Raw genomic sequence first — 15,939 nt, forward strand, 5'->3', positions numbered from 1 at the left:
AAGCGGCAGTTGTAAAAGTTTCTTTCTCCGGTTTCTGGAAAGGTTCGCGTTTGCGGGCCCCATACCTGATAATGAAAAATGCTCTATTTACAATTATCTATCGATCCCGCCAATTTTGAGTCGATTGCTCGTCATAACTTTTAGTGGTGATTTTCTCAAAAACTCAGGGGTATTGACCCAAAATATCTTAGATTCCTTCGTTTTAGGTTGTACACAAGCGATCTGCCAAATTTGAGCCGAATCGGTTGGCCGTGTCTGAGGCCTTCCCCTTGTTAGACTTTTTGCGAAAAGTTTCAACGCAAACATCAGCATCAGCAAGTGTTTCATCACTGCACTCTCCTTTCCGAGAGCCCTAGAATGCCTGTACCAAATCACGTTGTTCCATATAACAGAGCCATTCCAGTTTCGGTTCCTCTTCTGACAGAGAAGATAAGACGATTAAAGTTTCATGAAATAAAAGAAGTGTTATATCTTATGTGGCTCACCCAATACATACAGCGTGTAACAAAAATTTATGGCCAAACTTTCAGGAAGATGTGCTGTAAGGACAAGGGTCTGCAAATTTTTTATTGCCATGTTAGAGATAATTTTTTACTTACCTTATAATGACAATGATCGTGGCAAACACATGTTGTGATGAATTGGAAGAAATGCATTGACAAGGTATAAGAAAAAAGTTTGGCCAAAAAAGTAGTGTACAATGAAGAGTAATTATTTTGAAAGAAGATATGAACAAAAAAGTAGGGTTTAGGGACAACAGGTTTAGGTAGGATTATCTTGGAAATAAATGATGAGGTAAGATAATGGAAAATAAATAATGAGGTAAGAAATATGTGAACATATAAATTACAGAAAGCATGCTTAGATAGGATTTTTAAGTGGGAACAAATGTTGAAATAAGAGGAAAGATCTATGGAATGAAGATTTGGGTTGGACTGCAGTACCAAATCTCATACTGAAAACAAATTCTGTCCTTTCCTTTTGTCTTATTCCGTTATGTGTTTGGGTACCCTTGTGTATTTGTGTTCTTCCTGTATTTATGTGTTTAGCTGATAAGAGTTATTGTGTTGAATTTTTCTAATACTAAGCTACATTCCCTATGATGAGGAATGCTGTTATCCTCAAATATACGAGGGCTGTCCAGAAAGTAAGTTACGACTGATCGCGAAATGAAAATCACACTGAAAATCAGAAATGTTTAATTTGTAACAGTTAGCTACACCTTTCAGCCGCTACTCTAAGTAGTCGCCGTTCTCACTCAGACATTCGTCGTAGCGTTGTACCAACTTTCCAATACCCTCATCATAGAAGGCAGCCGCCAGTGCTTTCCGCCAATTCTCTACGCTGGCCTAAAGCTCGTTGTCTGTGCCAAAATGTTGTCTTCATAGCCAGCGATTCGTTTGAGCAGAGATGAAACTCAGTGGGAGACAATTACGGGCTTTATTGTGGGTAACCAAACATTTCCAATTGAAACGATGCAGGAACATCTTCATTGCCCCTGCAGAATGAGGCTGAGAATTGTCTTGAAGAAGAAACCGCACGACAGTTATGTAATGTTGGTTGCATAGCTTCAGGGGAAAATTCTCACCAGGCGTTCGTACTTGGCGGGAGACGCTATTTTCTACAACATTTTTACGCGCTCACTATGAGCTCAGGAATGAAAAGAGCGACATACACTCCTGGAAACTGAAATAAGAACACCGTGAATTCATTGTCCCAGGAACGGGAAACTTTATTGACACATTCCTGGGGTCAGATACATCACATGATCACACTGACAGAACCACAGGCACATAGACACAGGCAACAGAGCATGCACAATGTCGGCACTAGTACACTGTATATCCACCTTTTGCAGCAATGCAGGCTGCTATTCTCCCATGGAGACGATCGTAGAGATGCTGGATGTAGTCCTGTGGAACGGCTTGCCATGCCATTTCCACCTGGCGCCTCAGTTGGACCAGCGTTCGTGCTGGACGTGCAGACCGCGTGAGACGACGCTTCATCCAGTCCCAAACATGCTCAATGGGGGACAGATCCGGAGATCTTGCTGGCCAGGGTAGTTGACTTACACCTTCTAGAGCACGTTGGGTGGCACGGGATACATGCGGACGTGCATTGTCCTGTTGGAACAGCAAGTTCCCTTGCCGGTCTAGGAATGGTAGAACGATGGGTTCGATGACGGTTTGGATGTACCGTGCACTATTCAGTGTCCCCTCGACGATCACCAGTGGTGTACGGCCAGTGTAGGAGATCGCTCCCCACACCATGATGCCGGGTGTTGGCCCTGTGTGCCTCGGTCGTATGCAGTCCTGATTGTGGAGCTCACCTGCACGGCGCCAAACATGCATACGACCATCATTGGCACCAAGGCAGAAGCGACTCTCATCGCTGAAGACGACACGTCTCCATTCGTCTCTCCATTCACGCCTATCGCGACACCACTGGAGGTGGGCTGCACGATGTTGGGGCGTGAGCGGAAGACGGCCTAACGGTGTGCGGGACCGTAGCCCAGCTTCATGGAGACGGTTGCGAATGGTCCTCGCCGATACCCCAGGAGCAACAGCGTCCCTAATTTGCTGGGAAGTGGCGGTGCGGTCCCCTACGGCACTGCGTAGGATCCTACGGTCTTGGCGTGCATCCGTGCGTCGCTGCGGTCCGGTCCCAGGTCGACGGGCACGTGCACCTTCCGCCGACCACTGGCGACAACATCGATGTACTGTGGAGACCTCACGCCCCACGTGTTGAGCAATTCGGCGGTACGTCCACCCGGCCTCCCGCATGCCCACTATACGCCCTCGCTCAAAGTCCGTCAACTGCACATACGGTTCACGTCCACGCTGTCGCGGCATGCTACCAGTGTTAAAGACTGCGATGGAGCTCCGTATGCCACGGCAAACTGGCTGACACTGACGGCGGCGGTGCACAAATGCTGCGCAGCTAGCGCCATTCGACGGCCAACACCGCGGTTCCTGGTGTGTCCGCTGTGCCGTGCGTGTGATCATTGCTTGTACAGCCCTCTCGCAGTGTCTGGAGCAAGTATGGTGGGTCTGACACACCGGTGTCAATGTGTTCTTTTTTCCATTTCCAGGAGTGTAGTTCTACCTAGAGTCATACTAGAGACACTGCCCAACACATCTTTGCAAAGCTTTATCGGATTTTCATAGTCATTTCGCGACCGATTGTAACTTACTTTCTGGACAGCCCTCGTAATTTGCATTAATAATATGTTATTTACTTTGTACAGATGTTTGGACATTATTTATTCTGTTCTGTTTTAATGCTCATGTGTGAAGTTAATGTTTCGAAAGCTCTTCTCATTTTTTTATTTATTTACTTATGTTATAATTCCTGCAACACTGATGTATACGTTTATTTCTATTCTTTTGTAAAGCTTGTATTACTACAAATTTTATCTGTATTATTATGTTCTTCAATGATGTTTTCTGTACCTGTATCCTCATGTCATAAAATTTTATAGACACCAGTTCTTCGATTTAAGTTTCATTTTACTGCACACGTTTCTGTTGGTCGTAGTATATGCACAATATGTGAGAAGTTAAAAAAAAGGGGGGGATTGTTAGTGCTCGCACGTGTGTCGATAATTCAGCAAGGGACTGGTTAAAAGCATTGCTGGTTCTAAGGACAATTCAAAATTTTTTGTGAGTGCACAAGTGGTGGTTCATGAATGTACCAATCTTACAGGAAGCATTTTCTTACACGAAATGTCCAGAGCACCATATTAGGGTGCATGGGAGTTTAAGCATGCTACTCGCCACTAGGGGAAGCCTAGAAGGGCCAGGACACCTTAACTGAATGAGCAATTTCCTCTAGTATCAGCGCAAGATAAGCAGCTGCAACAAAGTATGTTGACCACGTGTCTGACTGGAGAATGCTGCAGGATAACCTGCCGTATCCATACCTTGTACAGCGCGTGCAGGCATTGTCAGCAGATAATTTTCCTGCGCGAGTACATTTCTGTGAATGACTCATACGAGAATGTGTCAACCCTCACTTTAGTGAAAGTGCACTGTTGAGACTTCGTTTCAACGTGATCAGATTGTAAATCTTCACAATCAGCAGGTATGGCGTTTTTATTTCATTTTGACGGTATTTTGACACGCTTAGAATAATGAAGCGAGGTGAGCTATAATCGCCACAGTAGTCGGGTGTAAGTTGGTAAATCTCTTGTAATGAAAATGGAAACGAGCGTTTGGCATCATTGGCCGGGAGGCCCTTCACGGGCCAGGTCCGGCCGCCTTGGTGCAAGTCTCATTATATTCGATCCCACATTTGGCGACCTGCGCGCCGGATTGGGATGAAATGATGATGAAGACAGCACAACACCCAGTCCCACAGCGGAGAATACCCCCGACCCAGCCGGGAATCGCACCCGGGCCTGTAGGACGGCAATCCTTGACACTGACCACTCAGCTATCGGGGCAGACAAACTCTTGTAATTGAATATTGTTTGAGATCTGTTGCGTACATAGTTCCACATAGTCAGCGCGTACACAACTTTCCCACTAGAGTGCGCCCCGCTAAGCACAACAGCGCAGGCGTAGCGCTCGTCCGTCTCCGCACTACGAGATGGCGCTGCCTTAGAGATGGACCAAATTCTGCTTCCGCCGATCCGCGTATTAATGTGATTGCTGCTAACGTAGAACCTTTTTTCCTCGCGGATCACACTCGCGCAGTGATACCTGAACACGCGAGGTATTATAACGAGTGTACAGACTCCCGATTAGTCAGTCTACATTAGTCTGCATTTGTCTGCACCAGTCTACATTGGTCTGTACCAGTCTATAGTTAAGTTTCAGTCTGCGCCAAATAAGATTATCATACTCCTGTACATAGCCATGAAGATAAATGAATAGACACTTTGTCAAGTATCAGAGATATGTGAGAATAAGATTAACATACCAAGACCCAAGGAACTTCAGATTGTCAATTGTAAACAGCATCCAGAATCAGATTACCTAATGTCTATCCTTTTTATTATTTTAATAAATGTGTGGGAAAATTAATCAAGTTCTGTTTAAAGTTGGTCACCGTCAATCTGCTACTCTAAGCGTGCAAGTGGCATTTCTATCGTCTGACTTAACGGCAGAAGATAAACACGCCACGATAAGACCACGAGACATATTACTGACACTCGCCTACTTCGTTAGAGCGACAAGTCAAATAATCTGATGGTGTATGTACCAAAGGTCTTACAGTAGGTACACCACAAGATCCTTCATTGCAATATTTCGTGTGAAAAGCCTCAGGCTGATTTCCTTTCAGTGGGTCCTCTGTTGTTCATTGTGACGGCTTTCTGAGCTGGTATCAGTAATTATCGTTCGCTGGCCATTTTCATGTTGCTACATATTGTCACAATGCATTTCATGGAGGTCAGAACATCAAACAGAAAGAGTATCTGTATGCTAGGGGGATTTCGGCTTTTGGCAGTACTGCCTCCCCCCTTTGCCACCGTTGAGTTACCATACTGAATAGTAAACAACAGGACAGCATTCTTTCTGTGTGTATCTCGGATGAACGAGGGACAGTAAGACCCCTTCTTTTTCATCATGAATGGTTACCTCAGTCTCTCGGCGATAATCGCTTTTACTGTCGTTTCAAATTATTTATAAATTTATAAATCTAAATCGTTGTGTGTTAGGGGACAACCTGATGTTTATTATGAATGTTCTGATATTTACTGTAAATACATGCTGAACGCCTTGTCCTTGTTCTAAGAAATGGAAATAAAAGTTTTCATTAATGATTGCAGAGGCATTTCACCGTTTACGTGAAAATATCCTGAGCATTCCTAAGATTTTTTTCCAAAACTACAACTGGCCTAGCAACAAAGAGTAAGAGGAGCTGTAAAGCGATGTCTTTTCAGCGTCCAACCGCATCGTCATTGTGTTATGTGGGATAGGTACAAATGTTGTGAGCACTCTGCTAGGTCACTTTTCACTACTAGTTTGCTTATAAGACGTTATTTCACTGAGCGAGATTGGATTATCAGTTCATCACGCCATGTTTAGCTGTTACTTCTCCCTAATCGCTAATGTAACGGAGAAAGAAGACGTGATAGAACGAAGCTAAGACGGTTGATGAACTTGTAACGGAGTCCTTTCTGTTCTGCCGGACATACAGCGTACGTCCCGTCCGCCTGCGGCATCGACTTCCCGCATGACAGAAGAGAGATGCGGGATGTCTTCAACACAGCAAGTGTAAACAAATCAGACGTTTCCGGTACGAACGTGGACGCTGTTAGGGAGCAAAACACAGCCTCGTCGTGTCTCAGCCAACGGCCGCCGGGACCCGCTACCCGTGTCGACAACGGGACTATTTTCCTACGCCACTCACTTGATCGAAAATAGTCCCAGAAGATCCATCCGCCAACTGCCGGCTTGCAGGGTGTTTATGTAGATGTAGACGAAGAAGGATAGCATTAGAGGTACACAGAGCCCCATACCTTGTTCACTGAGGAAAGTTTGTTGAAGACGATTGTACATAAGAACAATGGTAATAAAACTTTTCAGTACCAGCAGACATGTCGTGTAACATCCCTGTAGCTTTCGCAATGGCCTCAATTCAACTATGAAGAGAGCCCATCTGTTTTTTCGGGTATGGCACATACAGCTGAACCACTCATGGATGATAGAATCCTGTGGAGCTATCAAACTCCAGAGTTGTTGATTGCCCTGCTCTTGCAAATAGTGCTGGACTTCCCTACATGATTAGGAATGGGGATTTAGCAGGCCTATGGAGGAGGTAGAAGCGGCCCTCGGGGAAGATCAGTTTGGATTCCGTAGAAATGTTGGAACACGTGAGGCAATACTAACCTTACGACTTATCTTAGAAGAAAGATTAAGAAAAGGCAAACCTACGTTTCTAGCATTTGTAGACTTAGAGAAAGCTTTTGACAACGTTAACTGGAATACTCTCTTTCAAATTCTGAAGGTGGCAGGGGTGAAATACAGGGAGCGAAAGGCTATTTACAATTTGTACAGAAACCAGATGGCAGTTATAAGAGTCGAGGGGCATGAAAGGGAAGCAGTGGTTGGGAAAGGAGTGAGACAGGGTTGTAGCCTCTCCCCGATGTTATTTAATCTGTATATTGAGCAAGCAGTAAAGGAAACAAAAGAAAAATTCGGAGTAGGTATTAAAATTCATGGAGAAGAAGTAAAAACTTTGAGGTTCACCGATGACATTGTAATTCTGTCAGAGACAGCAAAGGACTTGGAAGAGAAGTTGAACGGAATGGACAGTGTCTTGAAAGGAGGATATAAGATGAACATCAACAAAAGCAAAACGAGGATAATGGAATGTAGTCAAATTAAATCAGGTGATGCTGAGGGGATTAGATTAGGAAATGAGACACTTAAAGTAGTAAAGGAGTTTTGCTATTTGGGGAGCAAAATAACTGATGATGGTCGAAGTAGAGAGGATATAAAATGTAGACTGGCAATGGCAAGGAAATCGTTTCTGAAGAAGAGAAATTTGTTAACATCGAGTATAGATTCAAGTGTCAGGAAGTCGTTTCTGAAAGTATTTGTATGGAGTGTAGCCATGTATGGAACATGGACGATAACCAGTTTGGACAAGAAGAGAATAGAAGCTTTCGAAATGTGGTGCTACAGAAGAATGCTGAAGATAAGGTGGGTAGATCATGTAACTAATGAGGAGGTATTGAATAGGATTGGGGAGAAGAGAAGTTTGTGGCACAACTTGACCAGAAGAAGGGATCGGTTGGTAGGACATGTTCTGAGGCATCAAGGGATCACAAATTTAGCATTGGAGGGCAGCGTGGAGGGTAAAAATCGTAGAGGGAGACCAAGAGATGAATACACTAAGCAGATTCAGAAGGATGTAGGTTGCAGTAGGTACTGGGAGATGAAGAAGCGTGCACAGGTTAGAGTAGCATGGAGAGCTGCATCAAACCAGTCTCAGGACTGAAGACCACAACAACAACAACAACAACAATGGAGGTGCGATTAGGATGTCTGAGTGTTGGCCAAACTAGCATCATATGCAGCCACCCCAGGGAGCACAGCTGTTGTCATCTTGGAAGACCTGGCACACTCATTATGAAGATGTAGAAGAAAGGGTGGAAGCTGCGCACCGAGAATATCGAAAGAAACATCGGTTTCTTCGGGTATGGCACATACACATAACTTGAATAACTAGGTGGAGTTATTGGCATGACGAAAGACCACATAACATCACACAACCATCGCTGACCTGAAATAAACACTCTACGCATTGCACTCTTAAACGTTTCTTTGGCGCACCAATGCACGTGACGCATCATGTAATTTGAAAAGGAACAACACCTCAAATTGTCGAATCGCACTACACGCCTGCCATCAGCTACTGTCCAACTTCTGTGTTCGGCCCACTGAAAATGAGCAAATTTACGAGTCTTTGGGGCTGTGGTGTTGGCAAAGTAGCCGTCTATAAGTAATTTTCACTAGGAAACTTGTTGAGATACATCTGCATTCACCGACAGCAGCAGTTTCTCCCAGGCGACTTCTGTCACTTTCAGTTATGATGTTTTTACGACCATGTGGACACCTTGGACTGTCCGCGTTGATATACCGGCAAATCAGGCAACTTCTTTCACGGCGTGGTGGTGGCTACCTCGAACCTGAGTATCTCTTTAGTGTTTTCCAGTCGCCTCTGCACCTTGTCCAATCCTGCTGCTGCTAACTCCATACTGTCGACTCCCACATACTCACTACCTGACTGCCTGAATTACGTCAGCAGTCGAGTATCTCGTGACCACCGTACAGGTCTGCAGCACTGCAAAGCCACCAGAGCGCTCTTTTAATGGGTTTGACTGTACTATATCGTTTTCTAGCGCTCACAAAAAAGTTTTTGCATCACCGCGGTTCCCAGAACTCCTGTATTAGATATTGTGTCACAGACACAGTCCCTTTGACTGTTCATAGATGTCACTAAAACCGCCCAAAGATGTAAATAACCATCTATGAGCAGCGCCTATTAGATGGAGGGGGAGTCCGTCACCCGATCAGTTCCAGCCATTCCACCAGGAAAGAGGTACACGGCTCCTGTTGTCTGTAGTTCAACCATGCCTAGACGGTCAATACCACGGTTCGATCACGTCCGCGTTGTTGCTTTGTACCAAGAAGGGCTCTCAACAAGGGAAGTGTCCAGGCGTCTCGGAGTGAACCAAAGCGATGTTGTTCGGACATGGAGGAGATACTGAGAGACATGAACTCTCGATGACATGCCACGCTCAGACCGCCCAAGGGCTCCTACTGGACTGGATGACCTACCTACGGATTATGGCTCGGAGGGACCCTGACAGCAACGCCACCATGTTGAATAATGCTTTTAGTGCAGCTACAGGGCGTCGTGTTACGAGTCCAGCTGCACGGGAAAGTGCGTCGACGCACTTTGCGCTGCTCTCGATTCCGCCTGACCGCGCTTCTCTGCGCCGCTCAGTATTGGCTCAGCAGCCGTCCGCGATGGAGGTGCCCATTGGTGATTCCGCAAACTGCGAGATTCGTTCCGTAATTCGGTTTTTTGCACGCAGAATGGACTCCACCCGCGGATATTCATCGCCAGTTGCCACAAGTGTATGGCAACAAGTGTTTGTCGCTTCAACACGACCGGAATGGTACTGGGAGTTTAGCGCCAGTCAGAAGGAGGTCCAAGAACTTTTGACAAACTTTGGTTGGACTGCCATGCCCCACCCACCTTACAGTCCGTACCTTGCACCTAGTGATTATCACTTGTTCCCCAAGTTAAAGGAACGCAAGGGTGGCCAACGCTTCCGCAGCGCCGACGAAGTCAAAGAAGGGGTGAAACAATTCCTCAACGGGTTAGCGGCGGACTTCTACAACATGGAGGTACAGAAATTGGATCACCGTCTACAAAAATGCATAGAAAAAGATAGCGATTATGTAGAAAAAAACTTTCTTCTTTCCAACGATGTGGATTTGTAGGAGAATAAACAATCTGAAACTTCCTGGCAGATTAAAACCGTGTGCCCGACCGAGACTCGAACTCGGGACCTTTGCCTTTCGCGGGCAAGTGCTCTACCAACTGAGCTATCGAAGCACGACTCACGCCCCGAACTCACAGCTTTACTTCTGCCAGTATCTCGTCTCCTACCTGTCCTCTCGTCTGCAATCTGTTTGTGAAAATGACGCGAACCATACTTCTGGATGAATCCTCGTATAAATCCATGTACTCAATAGACACGTTGAAGATACACGAATGCCGAATGCAAACAAGTCTCCCTGGAAAAAAACCATCATATGTTGAGGCAAACAGGTGCATAGGTAAGATGAGGTGGGCTGTACCTGGAAAGGCATTCAACTTAAGATTTCATTAATAACTCAAAAACGAAGGATTTTCGGACATATGTTTATATGATCTTTTTCTCTTGTTTTTTAAAAGTATTTTTGAAACTACAGAATCACAGAGGCTGAGGCTTAACACAGGCAAGAAATGAGCAGCCCTCTTAGATTGTTTGCAGATGTTTCTGTCATTCTCCGTCTACTAATGTCATCAGAAGATCGAAACCAATTGCAGAATGACTTAGATACGGTATCTGAATGGTGAGAAAAGTGACAGTTGTCTTTGAATAAGGTGAGGTCATCCACAAGAATACGAAAAGAAATCCGTTACATTTCGATTACACGACAAATCTCACAAATTGTTAAGGCTGCCAGTTGGACTAAATGTCTAGGAATTGTAATTACCAACAACTTAAGTTGGAACGATCACATAGATAACATTATGGGCACTTAGAAGATGCGATAGAGCTACTAAAGAGAGTACCTATAGGAATGCTTGTTCGTTCTCTGCTAGAATATTGTGATGTATAGGAACCTTACCAGATTGGCAGAGGACATCAAAAGAGTTAGAGACAGGTGTCTCCTTTTGTATTATCGTGAAATAGGGGGAGAATGTCACGGATATGATAAGCGAGTTGGGACGGCAATCATTAAAACAAAGACTCTTTTTGTTATGGCGAGATATTTACACGAAATTCCCGTCACCAACTTCCTCTTCTAAATGTGAAATATGTCACTGCCTCCATCCTACGTAGGCAGAATAAGAGAATTCAGAGCCTGTACATAAAGAGTTAAATGCTCATTTTTACCAAAGCATTATTAGGGTGTGGAACGGTAAATAAACTCTCTGAAGTTGGTTCGAAGAATCCTCTGCCAAGCACTTAAGAGAGAACTGCAGATTAGTTATGTAAATGTAGATGTAGGGGTACACTAGAATACCCCAACCAAATGACAAAGGCTGCTTTTGTTGCATGCGTTTTTGACAATAGATGTTTTTGCAGAACTATCGTATCTTTGAGCTGCAGTAAGTGAGAACCTAAGTTCATTCCTCCAAATCTCATCAATTAAAATCGTGATTTATCGGTGTAGGGACCGATGCACTGAAATAAAAAAATGAGAAAACTACGACTCTGGTTTTTGATATGAACTTTTCATTGGTACAGTATTGTTGCATCGTCTCGAAGAGCTTCACGTTCCTCATTTTCAGAGAAGTCTAATTGTGGCGTCGTGCAGTTGTATGGTTTTGACGAGCAGAAAAATCGTGGTAAACTTGTGACAACAAGACTTCATGACTCAACTGACAGCCTGAAAAGATTGCTTCAATTAATTCTCTGAGAAAATCTACATTCCTGAATGGCTAATTATCATGTATCAGCTGTTACGGCGTGAAGTTAGTGTTGGCACACCAGTCGGGAACGACGGAGAAGGCTTTGAGAAGAGGTCAGCCAATCGCAAAGTGACTAGCCTCCCTCCAGGATGACAACACGACAACAACGGCCCCTAGGTGAAGACGACATATGCGCCACGCCAGACGGGTTGCAGCCCACTTCGATAGCAGCTTCAGCATTAGCAACTTCGGTGGCCGGCGTATCGTAGCCTCTTCACTAGTACTCTTACGTAGCTCAGTTAGAGATCAGCAGCCACTGCAAAGACTGTTTTGTATGTCGCCTTTTGCTTGTGACACATATGTGTAATATCAAAGTTTTTGTAATTACCTAGTCGTAATAAAACTCATTAATATGAGTTGTTTGATTATTTGTGTAGCGAAATGAGAGTGCAGGATTCCTAGGCACAACACCATCAACCATTGTCGGACCTGAAATGGTGACACCTCCATCACTTGCCAGACCAGACTGGTGAATAAAGCTACTACGCCAGTAGAGCACTTACAAGTGAAGGGAATCATGACGTACCCTGGGCGTGCAGACGTTGATGAAGAGGCAGTCCTCGTCGCCACCGTATTTCCCAGTCAGCATGTCGATCTGGGGCGCGATGTTGCCATGTTTAGTGGCGTCTCGGACTCCGCTCCACCCAGCTGCTGGCCGTGGTGGCTGAAATAACAATAAATAACACACACATATAATATGATGTGGAGACGAAGCTGCAGCTGCAAGTAATCTAACACACACACACACACACACACATACAGAGAGAGAGAGAGAGAGAGAGAGAGAGAGAGAGGAGAGTGAGGGATGGGGGCTGAGTTATACAGGGTATCCATATGAAAGCTCCTTCATTTTGAAATTCAATTAAAAAAATATTACACATAAACTGAAGAGCCAACGAAACTGGCACACCTGCCTAATATCGTGTAGGACCTCCACAAGCACGCAGAAGTGCCACAAAATGACATGGCATGGACTCGACTAATGTCTTAATGTCTGAAGTAGTGCTGGAGGGAACTGGCACCATGAATCTTCCAGGGGTCCCATAAATCCGTAAGAGTACGAGGGCGTGGAGATCTCTTCCGAACAGCACTTTGCAACACATCCCAAATATGCTCAATAATGTTCACGCCTGTGTGGAACTATTTAAACTCAAAAGAGTGTTCCTGGAGCACCTATGTAGCTATTCTGGACGTGTGGGGCGTCGCATTGTCCTGCTGGAACTGCCCAAGTCCGTCAGAATGCACAATGGACACGAATGGGTGCAGGTGATCAGGCAGGATGCCTACGTACCTGTCACCCATTAGAGTCGTGCCTGGACGTATCATACCACTTCAACTGCACACTCCCACAGCATTTCAGAGCCTCCACCAGCTTGAACAGTCCCCTGCTGACATGTAGGGTCCATCGATTCATGAGGTTGTCTCCATTTCCTTACACGTCCATCCACTGAATACAATTTGAAACGAGAGTCATCCGACCAGGCAACATGTTTCCAGTCATCAACAGTCCAATGCCGGTGTTGAGAGGCCCAGACGAAGCGTACAGCTTTGTGTCGTGCAGTCATCAAGAGTGCACGAGTGGGCCTTCGTCTCCGAAAGCCAATATCGATGATCTTTCGTTGAATGGTTCGCACGCTGACACTTTCTGATGGCCCAGCATTGAAATCTGCAGCAATCTGCGGAAGGGTTGCACTTCTGTCACGTTGAACGAGTCTCTTCAGTCATTGTTGCCGTTCTTGCAGGATCTTTTTCCGGCCGCTGCGATATCGGAGATTTGATGTTTTACTGGATTCCTGATATTCACGGTACTCGTGAAATGGACGTATGGAAAAATTCCCACTTCATCGCTACCTCGGAGATGTTGTGTACTATCGTTCGTGCGCCGACTATATCACCACGTTCAAACTAATTTAAATCTTGAGAACTTGCCACTTTAGCAACAGTAACCAATCTAACAACTGCGTCAGATATATATCTTATGATCTTAAATAGGCGTTGCCGACCGCAGCTCCGTATTCTGTTCAAAATGGTTCAAATGGCTCTGAGCACTATGGGACTTAACATCTATGGTCATCAGTCCCCTAGAACTTAGAACTACTTATACCTAACTAACCTAAGGACATCACACAACACCCAGTCATCACGAGGCCGTACTCTGTCTGTTTACATATCTCTGTATTTGAATACGCATTCCTATAGCAGTTTCTCTTCCGATTCAGTGTAGATACCAGCGTTTTGTGGCATTATGAAAAGCAGTTCAAAATTCTTTTTGTTTTGTTTCAGTTGGTATATAATTAGCAGAAATGACCACATCTCGAGAGGGAGTCCAATGGGCAGTGTGGTATGTGGAAACGAAATCAGTCATTGCTGTCCAAAGAAATTTCCGATGTGAATTTTTTTTCTAATTCAAACAGAGCCACTAGACGGTAAGACTATCAAGGGTTTGTATGACAAGTTAGTAGCCACGGGGAGTGTAAACAGTCAGTGTGCAGGTGAAGTATACAGATACTAATTTCCTGAAAGTGCATTAACAATATGTGGAATACAGATATGAGTTACTTACGCAAGAAACACATACGGAAGGAACCTACGTGAATCTCTGCATACTGTTGTACACCGTCAGAGGGAAGATTGATTCTTAGTGATCGTGTACAGCACTCATAGCGCTCATGCGGGAAAGGACACTTACTTCACCTTTTCAGTTTACCTACAGAATATACCTCCACAGCATTTTCTATATCTACATCTACATCTACATGGCTACTCCGCAAATCATATTTAAGTCCCTTGCAGATGGTTCATCGAACCACCTTCACAATTCTCTATTATTCCAATCTCCTACAGCGCGCTGAGAGACAAAACGTGCTGCCCTTCTTGGAACATTTTCGTTGTACTTCATCAGTCCTATCTCACAACGCACAACACTATTATAAAAGACGGCGGACAAGCGTAGTGTAGGCAGTCTACCAAGTAGATCTGTTACATTTTCTAGGTGTCCTGCCAATAAGACGCAGTCTTTGGTTAGCCTTCCCCACAACATTTTCTTCCAATTTATGTTGGTCTTGGAAATGGAAACGAGCGTAGGGTATTGTGGGCCGGGAGTCCCCATTAGGGGAAGTTCGGCGGCCGAGGACAAGTACTTAATTTCATTCGACGCCACATTTGGCGACTTGGAGATGGGGATGAAATGATGATGAGGACAACACAACACCCGAGCTCTGAGCGGATAAAATCTCATGCCCCAGCCGGGGATCGAACCCCGGCGCCTTGGCGTGGTAGTTGAATTAAAGACCTTTAGATTTGACTGATTTATCGTGTAACCGAAGTTTAACGGATTCCTTTTAGCAATCATGTGGATGACCTCACACATTTCGTTATGTAGGGTCCGTCCACTTCTCTTATGGGAGTAGACAAAATAAGTTCACTGAGCTGTTTTATATATATTTTCAGTTTATTAAATCAGTTCTTATTCGTAGCTTTTAGGTTTTTATATAAAAATCTTTGAACAGCTGAGCTGTCAACTGTCTACCACACTTAAGAGCCTGTGCCAAGTGTAACCTACTCGAAAATTTTTCGACAGTGTCGATATCATTGTCTCCAGTATCATAGTCAGGAATAGAGTTCAGAGGATGCAATATAACAAATGCATCAACTCACCCTCATCTCTTGCAACATCTGAGGAGGCCCAGAGGCTTAAATTGCCTCTGTCTGTAGCAGAAGTAGGCCACTTAGATGTTGTGGAACTGCAGATATTTCAACATCGGCCAAGCAACGCATTACAGCTGAATACTTTTCTAGACTACAACGTGATCAGTTCTGTTCCACCATACATATGGGCACCCACCTTGCAAGAAATACTGTGGGTGTGCAGTAAATGGCACCACACAGTGCAGACCACTCTACAAGTAGCAGAAATTCCTAAATGAAAGAGATTTTTGCAGTATACCAGTAATTTAGCGAATCGCGAGAGAAGTGCTGTAACTTTGTGGTCACTCAACAGTTCACCACCAAGTGACTGCAAAATGGTGACACGGCTTTACAATACAATACTACATAGACCAGCGACAACATCACACTTGCAAATTAAACACCATTCAGCAGTTATTTACAGGAGTGTATTTTACATAAAAGCTCATTTAACAACACCGAATAAGCACTGACGTAAAAAGCGAAACTAACTCTAACGCATAAACACGACCTCAACAAAATTATTTTGTTTACTCACATAAG

The 15,939-nt window shown here is 44.6% G+C and overlaps 1 protein-coding gene and 1 non-coding gene across 2 annotated transcripts in view; both read right to left on the reverse strand.

Moving 5' to 3' along the window:
• The window catches only part of LOC124551156 (esterase FE4-like), a 195,472-nt gene that overhangs the window by 142,186 nt on the left and 37,347 nt on the right, over window positions 1-15,939 (reverse strand). The window contains exon 2 of the mRNA XM_047126123.1: window positions 12,236-12,373. Within this exon, the coding sequence (XP_046982079.1) occupies window positions 12,236-12,373 (138 nt within the window). The remainder of the gene's footprint in view (window positions 1-12,235; window positions 12,374-15,939) is intronic.
• Trnas-cga lies at window positions 10,007-10,081 on the reverse strand. The gene has a single exon. It is a non-coding gene; the product is annotated as a tRNA-Ser (tRNA).

The sequence above is a fragment of the Schistocerca americana genome, chromosome 9 (genome assembly GCF_021461395.2).
Source record: "Schistocerca americana isolate TAMUIC-IGC-003095 chromosome 9, iqSchAmer2.1, whole genome shotgun sequence".
Taxonomy (NCBI): Eukaryota; Metazoa; Arthropoda; class Insecta; order Orthoptera; family Acrididae; genus Schistocerca; species Schistocerca americana.